General features: G+C 39.6%; 1 protein-coding gene across 2 annotated transcripts in view; it reads right to left on the bottom strand.

Annotated features, from left to right (window-relative positions):
• Nucleotides 1-309: 309 nt before the first annotated feature.
• Nucleotides 310-23,623, bottom strand: part of SMIM43 (small integral membrane protein 43) — a 37,963-nt gene continuing 14,649 nt past the window's right edge. The window contains exons 2-8 of one of the 2 annotated variants that reach the window (XM_077861163.1): nucleotides 14,922-15,061; nucleotides 13,679-13,845; nucleotides 11,401-11,457; nucleotides 10,412-10,485; nucleotides 6,552-10,005; nucleotides 5,562-5,728; nucleotides 310-1,812 (exon numbers count right to left, since the gene is read on the bottom strand). In XM_077861163.1, coding sequence (XP_077717289.1) covers nucleotides 6,671-6,862 — 192 coding nt within the window. In that variant the 5' untranslated portion in view covers nucleotides 6,863-10,005; nucleotides 10,412-10,485; nucleotides 11,401-11,457; nucleotides 13,679-13,845; nucleotides 14,922-15,061 and the 3' untranslated portion in view covers nucleotides 310-1,812; nucleotides 5,562-5,728; nucleotides 6,552-6,670. The remainder of the gene's footprint in view (nucleotides 1,813-5,561; nucleotides 5,729-6,551; nucleotides 10,006-10,411; nucleotides 10,486-11,400; nucleotides 11,458-13,678; nucleotides 13,846-14,921; nucleotides 15,062-23,623) is intronic. The other variant, XM_077861165.1, reaches the window with a different exon arrangement.

Raw genomic sequence — 23,623 nt, 5'->3', positions numbered from 1 at the left:
ATCAAGAATTCCTATAACTCAATAATAAAAGACAACCCCAAACGGGGCACTGTAGAGAAACAAGATCCAAGTGATGTTCAGCATAGAAAAACAACCAGGAAAAAATTACCCCAATACCATTACCACCCTAATATTTTACCCAAACTCTGCATATGATGAAAATATTATTTAATATTTTTAAAAGATAAATTGACATACAGACATGCCCATTAAAAAATCTGATATAAAAATAAATGTTTCCTTCTGTCCATTAATCTCATCCTATCTCTTTAAAAATTATGCGTAAGAATAATTCACACACACAATAACTGAGTTACATATATTTTTTTATTTCACAGCCTTTTAAAAAATATAAACCACTAAGTATTTTGAAAAACACACATGGAATAATCATTTAGCAGCCACAATATTACAAAAATAAACCAGAATGAATTGTGCAACAGAGCAAAATGATTCCTGCTGACTCACTCTGACTAGGAACACATAATATTTACTAGGAATGTTAAGTGGACCAATACAACCACCATTTTTCCATCATCAATTGTCACAAAAATCAATCACAGGACCTATTCCCAGGAGATCATTCCATTTATACAGAAATACATACAATGTATAGATGTCAAGTTAACATCTTGAATTTAGTTCCAAGATTCCATTTTTCCTTTTCCCTGGGACACAAGTTCAAAGACCAAGTAGAATAATGAAGACCATGGAACATCAAGCACATGACTGGCTCAAACCCTTCCCAGGTGGTTATAAAACACAAGAAAAAGAAGGTTGTGTACTGTGCTGCACAACACAACAGCCACTAGCCACATTTTAATGTTTTAAAATTAAGTAAAATGAAAGTTTACTTCCTCGGTCACACTAGCCACATTTCAAGCATTCACTAGACACACATGGCTAGTGGCTACCATATTGGACAGTGAAAATATAGAACATTTCTGTCATCACAGAAAGTTCTTTTGGACAGCCTTGGGATGTGGGAAGTGTTTCTTCTCCCTTTGCTTAGGCAGGATGTAGGCTGATTATGGAATCAGCTTTGAGAAGCAATTCTTCTCCCAGGATATTCCTAGATGGGTGGTGGAGTCACAGAAGGGAGTAAAGTAGCCTTTCTTTACACAGATTAATTTCTCCTATGTATGAAAGGGATGATCCCTTTCCAGGGATCAAACACAAACTAGACGCTACCAAAAGTCTGTAAGGAAAATTAGAGATACATGAGGCAGATGGTAAAGCAGCAAGGTAGCGCATTCTTTCTCCCATTCCAAACTTCTATAGATTATGTCCTTCAAGGAAGTGTACAGGTTCCCAGGGTCCTCTTCTAGGAAATCCTGATGTGGGACAACCATACTGGCTGGCTGGGAAAGCCAGTCCTGGCAGGTGTTTCAAGAAAACAACCTAGGATGTCTTCACTCTGCTCACTCTCGGAGCAGAGCAGTGTTGCTTGGAGTACTATTAATTGTGAATGAGTTACAATTTTGTTCTCTTTCAATCATCATGTTCCTTTAAAACTGTATTTTGTAGTCAGGGCACAGATTGCTAGTTTGTTCCCCCAAAGATCCACCATCAATCTTTTTTCCTTAGATCTCCTCAGATTTTTTTGTCGAAGGCAGTCATATGTCCAGCTACAAAAATGACAGTTCTCATGCAACCTTGCAGATATGACAGTCTAGCCAATGATATGTAAGTAAAAGTTGTTAGGCTTCTGAGAAAGCTCTTTAAGAGGAAGCAGAATCAAAATGATGCGCCCTGTTTTCCCTTTCAGTTTCCTTCAACTTCTTGGGAGAGCTGCAGCAAACATCTTGGAACCTAAGGGAAAAGCCAGAGGAACCTCAGGGGCTACCTTGACCCTGACATCTGTGAGCTAACCTCCTTGACACATGAGAACAAAACAAAACTCCTACTATACTATTCTTATATGTATAAGCTACAGTTTGGTCCAGTAACTTCCTCCTCTATTACTGAGATAGCAATCCATCTTAATTCCCAATAGGAAAGCAAGATTTCATTTTAATGTAAAACAAACAAAACAAAACAAAAAACCCAACTTGCCTGAAGAATCTATATATATTCAATAAAGTTCAAGTAACCTCATAGAGTCATACTAATAAAACAAAAGTTAAGTAAAAAATTTTATCTTCAGGGGCACCTGAGTGGCTCAGTGGTTGAGTGCCTACCTTCCATTCTGGTCATGATCCCAGTATCCTAGGATCCAGTTCTGCAACAGGCTCCCCGCAGGGAGCCTGCTCTCCCTCTGCCTATGCCTTTGCCTCTCTGTGTCTCTCATGAATAAATTTTTTTAAAAAAATTTAACTTCAACCTACCCATGTCTATATAGCACAATGGTGGAAGAAATCATTAGGGTTATTACATAAAATAGCTACTATTAAGGAGAATAAGAGGATTTTTAGCTTAATTCATCAGGAAGTATTTTTCTGAGTGCCTATTATGTTCTGACTATGGTTTTAAGCACACGTCTGCCCTCTGATTGCCCCCATTCCTACGTACTAAGATGCTAACTACTCAGATAATTAATCAGGTCATTATTTAATCTATAATTTTATTTTGTGTGGACACAATAAGAAATGTAGAGTTGAGAATTTATTCCACTGATTCAAACCTCCCCACCAAAAAATTAACCTCAAAGATCTGCAGCTTAATTTTTAACTTTCCCTTGTATGTGACACAGACACCTGACAGTGATTTGCTAATGATACCAGAGTTTTAATTGTGGTTTTAGCTTAAATAAGCACATCTACCTCAGAGTAGCTATAGAAATTAAAACCAAAGTGCAGTACTCTGTAAATATGTTCCATGTACTGCATTAGTACCATTAGTATTCTAAAAGTCCCTAGCTTAGTAGTTATGAGTTAGAAAAAGTAAACATTTCCCACTATCCTAAATGTTTTAACTAGTTACAATGTTTAAATTTGAGGGCATTTTTTTTTTATTTTGGGGGGGCATTTTTTTAAAAGTTAACTCTTTTGCACTTATTTTGAAAGTATAAACAAAATTGGAAATACAAAATGTCAAGCTATAAATGGAGATATTGCATGTATTTTACTCACCTAGTTCCAAGTTTCCACCCCTGCAAATGAACCAAAAACAAATCCTGGCACCTTGTCATTCCCAGAAAAGCCAGTGCATGGCACACTCTGGGTAAATTTTATCTCTTTTTCTGTGGAACTGCACCAGATGGCATCCGTCCTGCATCTACAGCTGTGCCCCAAAATTGAAGTTCAAACATAGGAATCTACTTTATTAGACATTTCAGACTTTGCAGGTGTGAGTGTGATGTCATTCTCATTCAACTTAAAATGGTTATCTTTCCAAGCGGAACTGCTGATTCATTGCACTTACAGGTTTGGAAATCAGAGAAACAATCAAGATTATCTTAATAAGATTTGAAGTCATTTCAAACAACTGAAATTTAAAGACAACAATGAAATAAGGAAACTTGAAGTAATATACTAGTATTTCCTAATAATTGAATTATGGCCTATTTCCTTATAATGTAAGAAATTCAACTCAGCTTCTAACATTGCTGAAGAATCCCTAAAAACTGTTCATTGGAAATAGAACATAAGAATTTTCTATGATCAAGTTATACTTGTATAATGAGCAGTTATTTTAAACATTCCTGACTTTTCAAATGTTTTAATGTCTAGCCCACATGCATACCATCTTCAAAAATAGACTTGGTATAGTGATAGTCAGGATCAGAATGTGGTCAACAGATAGAGCAGCCAACACATACAAACTAGGAATCTAGAGCATTGTGGGTGTCAGAGCATTATATCAAGAATATACAGATAGAAAAAAGAAAAGTGAGGTCAAAAGCAGTTCTAATTTAGGAGATCGGTCTTTGTTGAGTTTTGGAAAAACGATAGTTGAATAAATGAATAGAAAAAGGCAGCTTATATACGGGTGTCCAAGATTCAAAAGCAGAGTGCCTAACTAAGCAAAGGCAAAGCAGGAGATTAACAGCAGCAAGTTCTGAGAGCAAATGAGAGGGACTTTAATTTTCAGAGTTTAGGGCCAAGTTCCAAGCAGAGACTGAATAACAGGAATAAATATTCTTTTTTTTCTTTTTCGGCTGAGACAAATGGGAATTTAGCAACTAATAATTAGATTACAAGGGGGTTATAAAATGGCACTGGGCACAAGATAGAAAAGTGACCACTCCTTTCACAGAAAGCAGAGTCAGTAGAACCATACAGGGCTTGGCTTTACACAGGGATGGCAGCAAACTACTCACCCTGAGTTCTCTAGTCTTGTCTCTAGAAGAGTAAGGGTAGGTTTAAACCTCTGGATGCCAGCTGCACCACTGGGAAGATTAAAGTATTACAAACTCAAGAAGTCAAGGAGGTAGTTAAAATAATTTGCCTTCTGGTTATTTATAAAGTATGAAGTGACTGTTTTCCATCCTTGTAAACAACTGTAATTGCTAATAAACTACTCCCACACTCATCTTCAATGTCCATATTAATCATCCAACCCAATAACTAAAAGTCACTGCAGGGGTCTCAACCAATTAGAGAACTATTGTTCAAAATACAAGATAGAGGGATCCCTGGGTGGCGCAGCGGTTTGGCGCCTGCCTTTGGGCCAGGGCGCGATCCTGGAGACCCGGGATCGAATCCCACATCGGGCTCCCGGTGCATGGAGCCTGCTTCTCCCTCTGCCTGTGTCTCTGCCTCTCTCTCTCTCTGTGACTATCATAAATAAATAAAAAATTAAAAAAAATACAAGATAGAGTCACTGCAGTTGATTCCAGGATTCAAACTGGAAATTCAAAACAAATCGTACTATGGCCTGGATAAAGAGAAGTATAGACAGGTAGATAGAGATATAGAATTATTTATATAGAGAGAATTACATATATGCTTCTATATAAAGAGAAATATATATACACACATCCCTATGCTTCATTAAAAACACAAAAATGAAATAGAAGTAGGGGAAAATATCTGAATGTCTCAGCCAGAAAATTTTCCCCATAATCATTTACCAACATGACAGTATTTTTCCTCCCCTTGAATTATCAAAATAATCTTCCACTTCACTTTCATATTGTCAACTTAGGCAAAACTTAGTATTTTGTTGTTTTTATCCTCTCTACATGACCCCTGTACCTAAAATTAATAAATGCTTTCAATATCCAGTCATGACATGGACAGCTTATCCCACCTTAACATGACTGAACCAGAATCTTCCCTTACTGAAGACAAATTATGCCTGCATTGTGTATTTCAACTAACTCCAAGACCCCCTGTACTGTTTTCCAAAATGATTATTATAATTGTAAACATTCCTCACATCCCATCCTAATTTCTATGCTCCTCTGCATAGACACTGATTCTTGCAGTTAGGAATCAGTAGGGTGCCTCAGTTCTAGTAGAGAGCTCATTGGGTTCTAACAGGGAGAGAGAGAGAGAGAGCCCTTTTCATTGCACCCACTTCCTCCATCCTAACCTCTCACTGTTTTAGGCTCTGGGTCTTTAGAAGTTCAGCTACAACCAGGGACAAAGTGAAATCAAGGAGGCCCCCCTGCTTACCATTGCAGAAAATGTCCAACTCGGGTGGTTGGGGTCCTCTCTGGGCAGGGGCGCTCCTTGCCGGCTGTAACTGCAGTGGCGGCCTTCAGTGCACCAACCCAGGGCAACAGCTCGACTCCAGAACTCGAGACGACATAAATTGAAGAAAAAGCGTCTGAAAGATGAAACTGTTATTCCCCCAAGCTGACATTGCCTAGAGGATGCTTAGGGCACGTTAATATGTTTAATGCTGCCTGCCAATCTTCTGGCAAACGGTCTAGTCTTACAACCTGAAACGACAGCCTCGCTCCTCCCCGTCCTCTTTTTTCCTGTTGCCCTACAATGTGTGAACAGCACCTCTTTTCACCACCCCAAGGCATCTCCCAAATGACTCGCTAACGCTCACCCTCCCGCCTGTTCCAGATTCTAAATCCACCTGCTGTGGCAACTCTGAAGGCATCAATGAGTCGGTGGCTACAAGAGTAGAGATTACGGGGAAGAAGGGCCACTGCATCCTCTCGGGCACGGTCAGAGGAAACCCAGTTAGCGTCTAGCAAAGCGCAAAGACATTAAAAGCAGTATTTGGCATACTTCGAGGGGTGCACTGTTTCCTCCCGCTTCCTGTCCCAGAGCCCACACTCTCTCAATAATTTGGACATTTACGTTGACATGCGATTTTTGGAATCGAATTTGGTTTGGAAGTGGCTGGATTGAATTAACTGAATGATTTAGTTCTCATGCTTTCCGGACAAGCTAAAACGCAGTGGGGCGGGGAGGAAGAGCTTGCAGGTGCCCGAAGCCATCCCGGCTCCAACAGCTGAACGTCTGTGTCTCCATCGCTCCCCACCCCGAAAGGCGGAGGGTCGGTGCCTGCGGGCACAGCACCAGCCTAGACCCCATACACCCGCCGAGCCTGGCAACCGAGCATGCTTCCAGCCCAGAGCCCCCCCCCCCCCCCCGAGGGGCCAGGGAACTCGCCCCACCGCCGACCCCTCGCACACCCGAACGCACCTGCCGGAGTTTAAAACCTGGCCTGGCCCTGGGACCTGGCGGTCGGGGAGTCGAGGCTGAGAGCCAGGCCGGCGCCCGCGCAGCTCCGCGCCCTCCCGCGGGCGCTCGCGCCTTACGGGTCACACCGCTTGCTCGCGGGAGAAGCCCCAGGGCTCCCGGTGCACGGAGAGACGCCCGGGCTGCAGCGCCCCGGCCGTGCTGGCCACGGAGTTCTTCAGCTGCTTGATGACCACGAAGAGCAGGAGGAAAAGTAAGAAGAGCAAGAAGAAGAAGAGCGCCAGGTAGAGCAGAAAGTTAAGCTCCCACTCCATGCTGGAGGCGCCGGCGCTCCGTGGCAGTGCCCGCAAGGCTTGCCGCCCGCTCTCCCCACCTGCCGGTCTCCTCCGCCCGCGGACGGGCCCCCCAGGTTGGGCGCCTACTCCCCGTCGGTGCTCGACCTCCCCCAGCTCGGAGGAAACGCGCCAAGGAGCTGGTTAATCTCAGCTCCGCCTCTCCCAGCAGGCACAAGAGCCTCCCGCTTCGCTGAGATCCTCTCCTGAGCTCTTGGAGAGGAGAGCGGATTTTTCTAGGAGCCAATTTAGCGGGCGGGGACACCTGGAGAACGGGTCAAGGCTCAGTTTCCCAAGGGGTGTTGGGGCTGGTGGTTTGCAAACGAGCTTAAGATTTCCACCCCCAACATCCAATGGGTCCCTAGGCCCCCTCCCTTCCCAATTAACTTCTTTGATTATTTTTCCCCCGGTCCTGGTTTTCCCAAAGGGAAAAGCTGCCAGGGCCCAGAAACCCAAAAGAATTAGAAATAGTAGTGAAGGTGGGGGGTCTAAAGGGCTATGATGAGATGACTTAACAGTGCCAGTGAATTCCAGTTCAGGTTGCCTTGCCCTTCAGAGTTGCAGATGCGCTTAAGAGAGTGCTCTTCTTGTGGACAAGAGGTCATTTAGGAAAACATTAAGAACAAAATGCATTTCAAAAGTTATATTGTACAAAGCTTCAGAACCTTGACTTGAAATTGAATTTCCTTGGTGGAAAGCAAAAACGAAACAATAAACGATTACTTGAGATGTGCCTTTAAGTCCCTAACACCTCTCTGTATTTAAGATCACCCATAGCAGATCTAGTGCAGCTTGTAAAGAAATGCAGTTTATCTGCTGCTGTGTAACAAATTACCCAAAACTTAGTGGCTTAAGACAACACAAAAATTAGTTCTCTCACACTGTTTGAGAAACTCTCAGAGTCAAGAGTTTGGTAGAACTTAAGTTGGTGATTCTGGCCTGGGGTTTCTCATGAGGTTACAGCTGGATGTCAGGCAAGGCCACGTCACCTGGAAGTTTGAATGGAACTAGAGTATCCACTTCCACCTTTCCCAGGTAGGTCACTTATATGGCTCACAAGTCGTGCTAGCTGTTGCTGGTAGGCCTCAGCTCTTTGCCATGTGGGCTGTGTGTGTGTGCTTACAACACTGTGCTGGCCTCCCCCAGAGCAAGTGACCCAAGAGACCAAAGCAGAAATTGCAGTGCTCTTTGCAGCTAGCTTAAGAAGTGGTATACCGGGGCATCTGGGTAGCTCAGTGGTTGAGCGACTGCCTTCAGCTCAGGGCCTGATCCCAGGATCCTGGGATCAAGTCCCGCATCGGGCTCCCCATGAGGAGCCTGCTTCTCTGTGTCTCTCATGAATAAATAAATAAAATATTTTAAAAAGTGGTATACCATCACTTCTGTGATGTCACTTCTATTAGTTACACACATAGCCTTCCTTATTCAGTGAAGGAGTCCAAGGACATGAACACCAGGGGTAAGGATGGCTAATGGGGCCACCTTGGAGTCTGGCCATCAACACTGCTAATGCAACACATTACCATTGTCCATTCTGTGGGCCTCTGATTTTATTTCATTTTTTTATTTGTAAAGATACAGGAGGGCCCCCTGGGCAGAATTCAGGAAATAAGGCCTGACATACACTTCACAGATTATTTACTGCTCTGCCCATAATAAATGGCTGTTCCAGAGTGGGAAAGGATTCAAAGACACAGGATGATATGGAATACGCTGTGAACTGGAAGTCTCAGGGACCCAAATCGAGTTTCCACTCCATCTGTCAGTGTTCACTTCAGTTCTCTCAGTTCCCTCACCTGTAATATACCTTGCTTACCTTTTCCCTGGGTTTGTTGTGAGAATAATAAATGAATGGGATGTTGAATAAGAATATGTTTTGTTAGATAAATGTCAGATACTATTATTAATCTGTTACTGAGGATCCCCAATGAATAAAAATGTACTGTACAAAATGTCCAGGTCCTAGGCCTCTCACCAAGCCTTGCACTGTGTAAGAAATCTCTCTCTCAATAACATTATTGGGATCCCTGGGTGGCGCAGTGGTTTGGCGCCTGCCTTTGGCCCAGGGGCGATCCTGGAGACCCGGGATCAAATCCCACGTCAGGCTCCCGGTGCATGGAGCCTGCTTCTCCCTCTGCCTGTGTCTCTGCCTCTCTCTCTCTCTCTGTGTGACTATCATAAATAAATAAAAAATATATATATATTAAAAAAATAACATTATTGATCCATCTCATAGGCATTGGTGAGCTGGTTCACAAAATTTTTTTGAAAATTTTGCAAGCCATTTGTTAAAATATAGCTATTATTAAAAATTAGATCATACAAATTTACAATTAAATAAATTATATTAACAACAAAGGTAATAAATACTTAAAACTCATTACTTCTGAATTATTTTACATTTCCCTATCATCTGTGCCCTTGAAGTTATGTACATGTGTTGTAGCTGTATGGCTAAAATATTATATAATAGTATGTTACTGTACCTCTCTTCTCAACTGTGTTTAGATGTCATGCAGGTAGCCTGAAATTGGCCACAGTAGGAGTGTTTGCCCTTGGAAATGTACAAATGCTACAAATCAGGGCCAGCAAGCCAGTTGTTATTTACCATTATACTATGGCTCATGGAGCTACTGAGGAAAATTTGAAGTCTTATGTAAGTAAAGCAGAGATTTGTGATTTTTTTTTTTCTATGCAGAAACACCACATGTTCCTACTGGTAAGAATTCTCCATTTTATCTAATCTTGACAGAAGGATGGATTCCAGTGACTGCTTTCCACTGCCACCTCCTGTTATGGAAACCAAGAGGGTCAAATACATCTCTTACCCACTCCTGATACAGTGCAGGGAGAAGGGCAGGAAGAGCCGTGCAAGAAACTCAACCAAACATCCTTGATTCCAGGACTCTCAAACTTGGGAGCAGATAGAACAGGAGAAAATGTTTGGAGGTCAGAAGCATCCCGGTAGCAGAGGAGCTCTGAAAGCCAGACCAGTCCCAGAAGTGACCTGGGTGTGGCTCTTGTTGCCTGCCTCCGTGGCATCTTTGACTCCTGCCCTTTTCCCAAACTTGGCTCTCTGCCTGTCTTCCATTCAGTAAGTTTCCATTGGTTTTCCAGTAGATCTCCTTATTGTACAAAGTATACTGGTTAATGGCAGCTTGCATATGCAAATACTAACTGCTAAAGCATTACTTACACACTTTGCATATATTACTCAAAATCAATAAAGTGTTTGGTAGAAAAGGCATATACCATTTGGCACATTGCCATCCAAATACCTAAGCAATCAAAGGATGGAAATTGAAACACAGAGAATTTAAGTGACCTGCTTAATGCCACACAGTTAACAGGTGGCAAAACTGGGATGTGAACTCAGGGAGTATGGCTCCAAAGCTTTCATTCTCAACTCCCATGATATACTGCCTCACAGGGTAAGTACCCCTTTCTTGTGTATGACCATCAAATTGATGACCATATTTTTTTTCCTTTGAGTGTCAAATTTAAAGAAAATAAATTTCAAGAAACCCATACCTTCTGCTTACTTGCATCTCAGCTCCTTCCTTTGAAATCTTCAAGGTCAAAACTTCAGATGAGTGAGTGTTTGCCTGCAGACATTAAGGAAAGAGGTCAACAGATGAAAGTTTTATGTAACCAAGATCAAACTCATTTCAGCCTTTCTGACCATAACTGTTTAGATTTTCCATTTATCTTAAATGGAAGCAGCATAAATAGATTTATAAATATTAACTAATAAATCCTCAGTCACTCTCAATAGAATTTGTATTCAAAATAATGTTGCTATAACAAAAAAATAATGTATTACACTTATTAGATACTTTCAATGCTTTTTAGCCTCTGATCATATTTATACACCTCATAAGATGATCTGAATCTCAGTTTCTATTATATAAATGACTCCAAAGAAATAAGATGCACTCTTTCTCTACCAAGATATACATATTAATGAAAATCCATAGAAAGAAAACCCAAGCATTTTAAAGGGCAGAAAGGACACATACCAAATATAAGAGCTTGGTTGGTTCTAGCATCTAAAAAGAAAGCCCTTGTGCACAAATGGATAAAGTAGGCAGAGGGCTACGTCATTATTATCTCATACCACTGCCCACAAATTTGACCCCAAATATGCTTCCATTTAATACGTCCACTACTCTTAATCAGACTTTATGTATCCCTCACCTTCTCAGTTTCCTCCTTACAAGTCTTAAAACAACTGGATATTGCCCAGGGCTGCGCCAGGTCCTGACCTATAGACAGCCATGGTGTATATCAGAATAGGGTTCTCCATCCCTTGGCCTGCTGTGTTCCTACTCACCCTCTGTTAGGGATGAATCTTTTATCATAACAAGCATCAAAACTATGAGAATTGATTAAAAGTAGCAATTGGAGAGTTTGTCTTATAAATGTGCTTCTCTAAAGAGTCTAAAGACCTAAGAAAATACCAAGGAGGGGCTGTAAAATTCTATTGTCACCATCCCTGGGTGAAAACTACTGGGACTTACCCATTGGAGGTACCTGGAGGATGGAAGCAGTTTCTGCAAGACAAAGGAAGGACAAAACTAGGAGAATAAAAAAAAAAAATTAAATTAAAAAAAAAAAAGATTTCCAGGTATCTTTCTAAGGCTAACTCAGTTTGGTCTGAAATGAAACAGAAGAAATATTTTGTGCCATGCTCTGGCCTCAAAATGTGCTGTTGACCATGATTGTCAACACTGGCTTGTTAAGTAACTGCATACCCTTCCAGGTGTTCTGGACCTTAAGAACCGAATTATAGGTAGATGCTTTCTGCTCAGATGGAATCTCCTGTAAAGCACTCCTGCATGTGCTGAGGATGAGATCCATACTCTATGGAAGCGTCCAGGCCCTAGAAAGCTCTGTCCTATCTAATCAGGACCTGAATTACCCCAGTGATCCTGGCAATTCTTAATGACCCCATTATCCTAGCCAATACTGTCCATATCCCTCTTCCACCCCGTCCTTTGCTTCTTCCCCATGCACAAATGTACCATTATGTTCACTTCTAGGTGACACAAACTGGGCTTCCTTGGAATTGCCCCTTATTTACACTCTTTATAATCCCTACAACCCTGTAGGTCAGAATTAGAAAATTTATGGGAACGTTTACTGCTGTAGAAGAGCAGAAAAGTGAGTTGTTCTACCTCAAGGAGTCATATTAAGTTAACCAACAGTTATTGTAAGACCCCAACAATAGGATTTCTTTCTACACCCTCATCTCTTTTCCTGCTCCATCCCAAAAGAATGACTTCAGTTTTGCAATACTTCAAAATGAGATACTCTTCAAGAAATAAGTAAAATGTAAATGATAAACTGCTTAAATCTCTACATAACCATTTAGGAATTCCAGTGGGAAGGAAGGAAGGAGGGGAGGGAGGGAAATCTAAGGAAGAAATTTATTTGAGTGGTATGTGGGAGATCATCCTATGTGGGTAGCCTTTGAAACCCAGAATTCACCACTAAGAATAATTCTAGACCATGTCCTTGGTTTAGAATGTCTTAAAACACAACAGAAGATGCCCAAGTCTGTCCAATATTGAAAAAAATTAAGTGACAGATTGTGCTAACAGCCAAACATTCTTTCTTTAATTTAGACTCTTTCCAGTAAGTTAGCAGTAACACTAGAAAAAGTCAATGTGACTGTGGCTTGACTCTAGACTTGATCAATACTATGTCATGTAGCAAAATAAAAAATTTGAGCATTATAGAGCAATATATCTTTTGTTTAGCACAACTTCAATAATGGCACTGGTGAAATTGTCATCTCTAATGGAAGGTCTGCAAGCTTCTATATGAGTTGATAATAATCAGAGCTGTGGGCTTGCAGGTGCATGTACACATACATAGGACTAAAATTGGACTGCCACAATAGAAAATGAAATTAGAAAAAAGTAGAATTTGTCTATAACCCATATTCCTTGTAAAATACCAGCTTCTAAGATCTGGGGACCCCAACAACTAGGGCCTGCATTCCCAGATCTAGGGATCCAATATGCCCTCTAGATATACACAAGCAAACTGGCAATGAATAGACTTGAGTCCTAGTACCAGCCCTATACACTCTACTGTTTTCAAAAAAGAAAACTAAACCATCGTAGGTATCTAAAGCAGGGAAATTGGTTAGACAGCTGTTGAATGAGTACACGGAACAAAAAGGAGAAGGTAAGACACCACAAGGTTATAGCCCCGTGGGCTAGAGGAGTAAAAGGGAAAATGGAATTACACAGAGTCGATGGTCACTGTTACCCAGATCTCACAATCACTGTTACTCAGAGCCTGTAATCTCTGTTACCATAATTTATGTTCAAGATTCTGGAGACTGCAAGCCTGCAATAGACTCTGGAGTTCCAAAATAGTTGTATGAGACAGATCCTGCTGCCAGTGCAATTGCTGTTTAGGTAGGGAGACAGATTCTTAGTGCTTGGTAATCCATCATCTTCCCAGAATCCTCCTTCTCCTTTTATTGTGGTAAAACATACTTAAGATAAAATTTATCATCTTAACCATTTTTAAGTGTACAGTTCAGCAGTATTAAACACATGCATAATGTTGTACAACCATCATGACTATCCATCTCCAGAATATTTTCAACTTGCAAAACTGAAACTCTGTCCTCATTCCACAATAACTCCCCATTTTCCCTTTCCCCCAGTCCCTGGCAACCACCATTCTACTTTCTTTCTCTATCAATTTACTACTCTAGGTACCTTATATAGGTGAAATCATACAGTATTTGTCCTTTTGTGGCTGGCTTATTTAACTCACCATAATGTCCTCGAGGTTCATCCTATTATAGCATGTGTCAGAATTTTCCTCCTTCATAAGGCTGAATAGTATTCTGTAATGGTTCATTTCATTTGTCAACTTTTTTGGACCACAGGATGTCCAGATATTTGGTCAAACATTATTTGGGTATGTCTGTGAGGCTGTTTCTGAATGAAATTAACATTCAATTAATAGACTAAGTAAAGCAGATTCCCCTAGTTATGTATTTTAATAATAAATTATCTATCTTCCTTTGGTTCTGTTCTGGAGATCCCTAATTAATACATATTTCATTGTATGCATATCTCACTTTTGTAGATATCTTTTATTTTGAGTAATACAGGAGCTTTACTATATGACCTAAATCATTAAAATAGTCTACTTTGGCTATTGGCTTTAAGAAGATACACATATATAACCCTGAAGAACTATTTCTTATAGAGTGTAAGTATGCTTAATGCAGAAAGCACAATGCTATTTAATATATGTGAACATTAGTTTTCCTTGGGATTTTCTGTATAGAGAGACCAATTCCACAGTCATTAAGGTATTGGTTTGATATTATTGACTCTTCAATATGTCATATCATAAGGCCTGTTGTCTTAAATATGTCATATCATAAGGCCTGTTGTCTTCAATACTGGTTAGAACCTAAATAGAAACTCTTGGTGAGAGGGTGAGTGACTCTAAGGCCTCCACTTGAAAATATATCTGGATATTCCTTTTATAATCCTGACCATACTCCCCACCGAAGCCTCCCTCCAGTTTTTGTATCAGCTGTCTAGAAGCCCCTGTGAATCTAGCCAAGGAACCTCCTCACCCTCTCCCAATGAAATCATTACTTCAGACTAGAAGCTGCTGGCTTAAAAGAGACAAAGTTTCTTTTTGAGCTTTCATTTAGTTTAATGAATGTAAGCATCTAAACACCAAGATGAATGGCACCATAGAGAGAGCAACCTTTAAAGTAGTTTTCAAGAATTCAAAAGGTATAGATTGTAAATTCAGCAATAAAGAGATTGTCCTATTATTTTCTGTGATCTCAAAAACATTGTAAAAAGAGAACGTTCAAGGTGTTTGTGAATTAGTGGTACTAGAATACTAATACTGTCTTGAGGTTTTCTTTTGCTCCATCACAGTACTGTTGGTTGAACTGAGTGATGCTATTACAGCAATTACTCAGTAATGAAAATGAAGCTTTGTGACATCTGAAGAAAATGCATATTCCTTGTAGGCTGTTGCGCACCTGGTTCTTCTGTGTGGCCCTTCATAATCATGATCTCTTCATGTGTTGTATGGCTAAGCCGGTGGGCTATGATTGAAACTTACACCATGAAGAATTTTCTTTCTCCACCTACCCCAGCTGGTGGTTGAACCATTTCTCACCTATGCGAAAAATGAACACACAACTCATTACACAAAACTCAGCACCTGCTACCTACATATTTTTTGGCTCCTCATGTTTTCTTCTATCTTGTATATTTTGTCAGATGGAAAAAAAGTCTATCACAAGAGGAAAACAGCCATATATCAGTTTCATCATTTTGCTGATGCCTTAGCTATATTTTCCAGTATGATTTTTCCTCCTTCTCCAGATTTCTTTAGGTTCTCTGGTGTTGTGGGAAGAACACTGGTTGAAAACTCAAGAAGCCTGGATTCTCACCATCCCCTGCTAGCATGAGCCATAACATTAGGCATGTCTAACTTCTCTACGCTTCTGTTCCCTAAATCAGGGGATTGAACATAATTATCTCCATGTCCCTACTAGTTCCAAAATTCAAATGACTTATCATTTTTCCTGCCAAAACCAGGGGTGGTGGAAGAGTGAGAGTATCTGTGTGAATTGCTCCCAGCTGCCACGACGACAGGGTAGGCTTGGAACCCAGAGTGCCTTCTATCTTGAAAAGAAGGCAATTTGTTCCCAGAAGGGCTTCTGACACATTAACAGAAGAGGTTAGTTAACCACTGCTCACTGCTCACCCCCAGCCATGACATTTTTCCTTTAAGTAAGCAGAATTATTCACGCATAACCTACATATCAGCTGCTCCCAAAAGCAACCACTTTTTCACTATGTGCAAACCACAAGTAGGACTCAGCACAGCACAGGTTCTTCTAAAAGAGAAAATCACTCCACAAAGCATGACTGAACAACACAGAATTTACTGAAGGAAGATTGATCACAGAGCAAACACATACCCATTAAATAGCTCTGTTGTTCCCAAAGGCCCTGGTTGGCTGTTCACACAACTTTGGGTGCTCCCTCCTTTTAACACTCTCTTCCCCCAACAAAGTTATGATTTCTTTCCTTTGCTTTCATTGCTATTCAGGAAACTTAAGCAATAATCTGAGCTAGCTCACACCTACCTATCTCCTACAGACCTATCAAATTCCCTTTTAAATAAAAGCGACCCTACTGATAAGGAATTCTACAAGCCACCAAGAAGATATTCTCCTCCTGAGTACTACACATAACACTTCGATGTCTCTGATCAAACCCAAATTATTTCCAAGTAAGAAAGAGTATAAGAGAAAGGTTGTATTAATAAGACCTCTTAGGTGGGCTGTTGAGGATAAGACTTCATACATAGTGTAACTATATCCACTGTTTATATTCTCTTTCAGATTAGAAGAAATACAACTCCACTGTGGCTAAGATCAACAACATAAGAAACAACAAGTGCTGGCAAGGATGTAGTGAAAAGGGAACCCTCTTGCACTGTTGGTAGGAATGCAAACTGGTACAGCCACTCTAAAGAAACAGTATGGAGTTTCCTCAAAAAGTTAAAGATAGAACTACCCTATGATCCAACAATTGCACTACTAGGTATTTACCCTCAAAATACAAAAACTCCAACTCAAAAGATACATGCATCCCTGTTTATAGCAGCATTACTTACAATAGCCAAGATATGGAAGCAGCCCAAGTGTCCATAGATTGATGAATGGACAAAGAAGTGGCATATATGTGAAATTTAAGAAACAAAACAAATGAACATGGTGTGTGGGGGGGTGTGAAGAGAGAGACAAACCAAGAAATGGACACTTAACTACGAAGAACACACTGATGGTTACGAGAGGAGAGGAAGGTGGGGAGATGGATGAAATACGTGATGGAGATTAAGGAGTACACCTGTGATGAGCATAGGGCGATGTATGGAGTTGCTGAATCACTATACTGTACACCGGAGACTAATACAACACAACATATTATCTAACTAGAATTAAAATACAAATTTAAAAATCAAAACAAAAACTCCATTGTACAGGCTTAAAAATGAAGCTTTCTACATCCCACCACAAGAAAATAGCTTTACTATTTTTCATCTAATCTTGAACAAAAATTGATCTCTTCTTAAGGCTTATTTAATAATAGAGAATATTGAGCATTTTTGTTATCAAGTATCTGACAATCCATTATTTTATATCTTTTGTAACATCACAATAATCATTTCACAACAGTATTATAAAGCTAGAGCTGTTTGGTATTCATGCTTTTCTAACAAGGTTTCCAGATTTACTCTGCCAAGGAAATAATGTGACAACATTTGCTCTCAACTTCAACACAAGCAGAAAATTAATTTAAAGGACAATTGTTTGACCATCACTCCATGATAAACTATTGATAATCATGTTTGTAAAGTAATTCATGCATAATAACAGTGTGTTTCTAAAACTATTGTACACACTGTGATTTTTTAAAATACCATGAATTAAGTTGTGAAGTAAGCCTGCAAAGATGTGGAAATTATACTCTTCAGTTAGTAAAATATATTAGGGATAAAACAATTCTGTTTTTTCAGTCAACTATTAAATAAAAAAGTCTTTCTCTAAAGCTTTTCTAAAGGGAAGAAAATGCACAAGTTGTTTAAACTTAGCACTACAGATACAACTTGTCAAAATTTAATACTTCTTAATCTGTATATCTAATATTTTTAAAAACACGTAGAAATAAGCACTGTCTCGTAGCAGAGTATGGTGATTAAGTCCCTGGGCTATAGAGCCAGACTGTTTGAATTAATAAATCTTGGCTTCCATCCCAGCCAGCATGTGACTTCAATTTTCTGACTCAACTGCTCATCTGAGAAATGGAGGTCTCAACACAGGTTGTTGTGAAGATTAAATGGATTAATACATGGAAAGAGCTTAGAACATTGCCCAGAACATTGTAAATGCTCAATACAACTTAACTATTATTATTTCACAAGTCATGATATTAACACACAGTTAACACACAGTGCTGATCTGTGGGCCCTCTTGTAATTACACAAACCAGCTGTTGTTTCATTGCCTACCTCACTAATCACATCTGTCACTCTCCAGATCATGTTTCTACTATTATATTTACATGGCTTTTTAATTTTTTTAATTTTTTATTGGTGTTCAATTTGCCAACATATAGAATAACCCCAGTGCTCATCCTGTCAAGTGCTCCCCTCAGTGCCTGTCACCCAGTCACCCCCACCCCCACCCACCTCCCCTTCCACCTCCCCTAGTTTGTTTCCCAGAGTTAGGAGTCTCTCATGTTCTGTCTCCCTTTCTGATATTTCCCACTCATTTTTTATCCTTTCCCCTTTATTCCCTTTCACTATTTTTTATATTCCCCAAATGAATGAGACCATATAATGTTTGCCCTTCTCCAATTGACTTATTTCACAGCATAATACCCTCCAGTTCCATCCACATCAAAGCAAATGGTGGGTATTTGTCATTTCTAATATTCTGAGTAATATTCCATTGTATACATAAAACACATCTTCTTTATCCATTCATCTTTCGATGGACACCGAGGCTCCTTCCACAGTTTGGCTATTGTGGACATTGCTGCTATAAACATCGGGGTGCAGGTGTCCCGGCGTTTCACTGCATCTATATCTTTGGGGTAAATCCCCAGCAGTGCAATTGCTGGGTCATAGGGCAGATCTATTTTTAAGTCTTTGAGGAACCTCCACACAGTTTTCCAGAGTCGCTGCACCAGTTCACATTCCCACCAACAATGCAGGAGGGTTCCTCTTTCTCCGCATCCTCTCCAACATTTGTGGTTTCCTCCCTTATTAATTTTCCCCATTCTCACTGGTGTGAGGTGGTATCTCATTGTGGTTTTGATTTGTATCTCCCTGATGGCAAGTGATGCGGAGCATTTTCTCATGTGCTTGTTGGCCATAACATGGCTTTTTTAATGTTCAAATTTTTTATCCATTCAGAACTTAATTTTTGATGAGGTGTAAGGCAGAGATCCGCCCTTCTTCTTTTTTCCATATGACTACCCAGTTTTCCCAAAACCATTTATTTAATGAATAACCCATCTTTCCTACATTTTTCTTGTCTATTCACTCTCCCATAACCTTAGACCAGAGATCTTCAAACCAGGTTTCAGGTATATGAAAGGTATATGAAGACTTTCTAAAGAGCATACGAGCATTTAAATGTGCAATTCAATAAGATATTTCACCACAGAACTTGGTAAAAAGAGGACTTAAACCACTATTTTTAGATTTACAGTCTAATGCTTTCATCAGCCATTTTACCTATGTTCATAAACCACTATTTTCCACTAATCATAAAGACATTGGTGCCCTTTATCTTTTATTCAGTGCATGGGCCAGTATAGTGGGTACAGCCCTTAGTCTATTCATTTGAGTCAAACTAGGTCAACCCAGCGCCCTAGTAGGGATGACCAAATCTATAATGTAATCGTTGCTGCTCATGTGTTCATAACAATCTTCCTTATAGTAAAGCCAATTATAATTGGAGGCTTTGGAAACCAACTAGTACCTTTAATAATTGGTGCACCAGATACAGCGTTCCCCCAAATGAATAATATAAGCTTCCCCCATCTTTTCTCCTACTGCTTGCTTTCAGAGGTCTCTCTTTCTTATTAGACTTTATTTTTTAGATGAGTTTTAGGTATATAACAAAATTGAGTAGAAAGTACAGAGTTCCCATATAACCTCTGTCCCTACATACACACAGCCTCCCCAATAATCAACCTCTTCCCTCAGAATGCTACATTTGTTATGGTCGATGAACCTATGTTGACCTACATCATAATACCCCTAAATCCATAGTTTACACCAGAGTTCACTCTTAGTGGTGAATATTCTATGGGTTTTGACAAATGTATAATGACATATATCCACCATTATAGTATTCTACAGAGTAGTTTCATTTCTCCCTTCCCACTAATCCCTGGCAATATATGATCTTTTTACTGGCTCCACAGTTTTTTGCCTTTTTCAGAACACAGTTTTGCCTATTTCAGTTTTGCTGAAATAATACAGTAAATAGCCTTTTCGAATTGGGTTCTTTCACTTGGTAATATGTCAAGGGTCTCTTTTTCCTACTCCTCTTTCCAAATTTCCTCCCATTTTAACAAGACTAATCTCCTACCTATTCCCAATCTTAAAATTACACATTTCCAAATTCAGAAATAATTTTAAAATATTTTCTTTAATCAAGGCATCATAATACATTCTCCCCCATCCATCTCACTTAGGAAGTTCCATAGACACTTCCTAAACAAAACAAAAGAAAACAAAGACACTTCCTTTCCAGGTGACAAGAAACAAAAACCTTTTGCTGACTAGCTTCAGTGGCTCTCTCTCCTTACCCCAGCGGGCAACCCAGCAATGAGCCAGCTAAAAAATACAGTGATAAGGCTTCTAGCTGATGCCAGCCTAGGCTCCAACTTCTTCACTTTTCTATGAAAGTCATCCTTACGTCTAGGAGGCTCCTATTGTTACATAGTCAAATAAATGCTCCCTGCCCCCTCACAATGTCTTGGGTGAGGTTCTGGGTCTAAATACTTCTCATTGCTGGGTGAGATCTTGAGAGATCCTCTATGCTCTCCTGCTGGCTCTTAGATATGAGACTTCCCAATAAATTTGCTCTATGCCTCCTCTGTGTATTGTTTGGGATATTTGTGCCAACTAATAGTCACATAATAATTGTTTATCAAAATTCATAATTTATGCTAATCAAATGTTACTTGTGTTTATAATAAGCCAATACAAAACAAATTGTTTTACATATATGGTAATAGGATATACAGTTGATGTGAAGAAGTATGATAACATAACCAATAAAAGACTTTCAACATAAAAGCCCATTAGGATAAAAATCTATAGAGAAGTGAAATAGAAAGGAAGTTGAAAAAAAAAAACTACTTGAAATTACTGCCTGTTAGAGAGGAACTTGTTTATTAATGTTTTAAGTGGATGATAATGGGTTCAAATAACTGGATTTTCCATTTTCATTGAAGAGTGATACAATAACTTTAAAGTATGCCATAAACAACATCCTTGGTGCTATTTAAATTTATAATAAAAATGTTAAATGTCAATTTAAATAGTCTAGCAGAAATATAGCTTTTTCAAAAAGCTTTTAGGGGGATTGTGATAAAAAAAATCCTTAAAAAGATCCTATTTATTTTCTTACATCCTAACCACCTTCTCCTCCCACCTCAAACTTGTTTGGAGTTGTTCAGGTACTTATAGGTGTGTGTGTGTGTGTGTGTGTGTGTGTGTGTGTGTTTAGGGGTGCAAAGTGCCAAGGTTATGTAATATGAGCCCATTATAGATGGGCTGCACTTCGAAGAATATAGTCCTTGGCTTTATCTTCTTTCCTTTTTATTTATTTTTTCTTAATCAACAACTTTTGTGAAGGCTTGGAACCTTAACTGCTTAAAGTGTTTTCTGTGGATCAGCAGTGTTGGCATCACCTGGAAGCTTGTTAGAAATTAAGACACTCAGGCCTGAGTCCAGGCTTTTGAAGCAGAAGCAGCGGTTTAACAATTTCTCCGGGTGATTCCTATGCACATTACAGTTTCAGAAGCACTCAATTGGTGGCACCTAGTTATTTCGTTATCTCATGCCACACCCAGTGAGGTCCCAGTTCCATACTACCTTAATTTATTTACTGACGACCATCATCCTTACTCATACTAATGACATATATTTATAGATCGATTAACAGGGTGCTTTCACATACATAATCTAATTTGATCCCAACTACAGTCTTCAATTTAGAACAAAGTGATTTCTGCAAAGTGCACAAATTCAATTCCACCAATGTGAAGAGACATGGGTAGAGATTCCTGAATCATTTTCAAAAATGAGCATACTCTAAGTCCGAAAAGTCATTTGGAGTCATTTTCAAATTTAATAACATCAACACTGGTCATTCAAACATATTTTGTTGTTATATTTCAGAAGATTTTAGAAAAAAACATAAAGTAGTAATTTAGGGGTGGGTTGGTTTTATTGTTATATCATAAAAATCTAGTCTGGAAAGTATGTTAATAAAACTATGTTGAGGGATGCCTGGGTGCCTCCATCAGTTGAGCGTCAGACTCTTGGTTTCCACTGAGGTCATGGACTTGTGGTTGTGGGATTGAGCCCCGTGTCAGGCTCTGTGCTCAGTGTGGAGTCGGGTTCACATTCTTTCTCCCTCTCACCGACTCTCACTCTCTCATATAAATAAATAAAATCTTAAAAAAATAAAATATAAATAAAACTATATTGGAGGAATTCAAACAACTTGTTCTAGATAGATTCACAATCAAAAGTACATAGAAAATCATTTCATAAAACACAAAAGGTTTTTAAAGGTCTAATTGTACATGCATTGTCTCAGGCACTGAGTAAAGAAATAAAAACACTTGGTATTAACTCTATCACTGTATTGTTCACAGTTCACCCTTTATGCATTAGATAGAATACCAAATAATAAAAGACACATTCCCATCTTTAAGTAATTTTTATTTTCTGCTTAAGAAGAGACTAAACTGAGAGATCAAAGAAATAGATGACAAGTACAGGGCAGAATATGGAAAAGAACTATATATATTAATATTGTATGTATCAAAGTGATGTGGACAAGCAGAATGAGGTGGGATTAGTAAAATAAAACTGATATAAACATTTATTTCAAGGCTTTGTAGTTGGTTTCTTTTGGGCCCACTGCTTGTTATTGGGCTGACAAAAAGTTAAAAAAAAAAAAAAAAGGACTGCAGTGGGTGGGTAGAACAAAAAGGCAAAAGGATCAAGCAGTACCCATTATCAAGGAGTACTGGGAAAAAGGCAATGAGGAAGATGCCAGCAGAGATATGACACTTAGTGGCAGTTCTACACGGAGGGTCTGTAAGAAGAGAACTAAAGATAAGGAGTCAATATACTAAATACTAATATTTCATTTCTCCTGCTGGAAGATTGCTCATTTATATTTAGACATATTATTTTCAAGGGGTCATATATGGTAAATTGGTCTACTTAATCTACTTTGGCAAGCCTGGTGGATCCCTGGAGTTCTAGGGATCTAGAAACTAACATGTTTCTCTGAAACTCAAGGAGCCCTCTTCTGGATCAGAAGTCATACAAGAGCCTCAAAATTCTAATGGGCTGCTTTTTTGTGCCAAGACTGTGCTGTCATAGAGATGCCAGGAGCCCTGTGCTAGTTTCTTAACATCCTGTGTGGCGTCAGAGTGAATCCATGAACAAAGCCCACTTTGGCTTCATTAGAAGTGTATCACTGAGTGTTAAGTACACAGTTTCTGGCAGTACATGGCAACCTTACCTCATCTGTAATTCACTTAATACAGATTACGACAAGACACACAGAGTAGCCACTAGCATGTCACATCTCTGAGGGCAGTTTCTGCACACTTATTTCCTACCCCTCCTTGGAAATGGGCTTGTGTTGCTCCCTTTGCCTCTTTGTTCTACCCACCCACCCACAGCCATTCTCTCTTGGCAGCTGGAAAGGAGCTGGCACTCCTGATGTAACTACCAACCACTTTCTGCTTTGCCAAATTGGGTTCTGACACCATGTTCTGCTGCCAAGGGCCCTGCCTCGCTCCAGCTGTTCCCTTATTTCTTCTCCAGCAGTATGACACCCACAATGAGGGGTAGAGGAGAAAGCATCCGCCACCATCCCTGTTTCTATCCCTGGGC

Source organism: Canis aureus, chromosome 20 (assembly GCF_053574225.1).
Source record: "Canis aureus isolate CA01 chromosome 20, VMU_Caureus_v.1.0, whole genome shotgun sequence".
NCBI classification, from domain to species: domain Eukaryota; kingdom Metazoa; phylum Chordata; class Mammalia; order Carnivora; family Canidae; genus Canis; species Canis aureus.
This window is presented reverse-complemented; position numbering and strand designations above follow the sequence as displayed.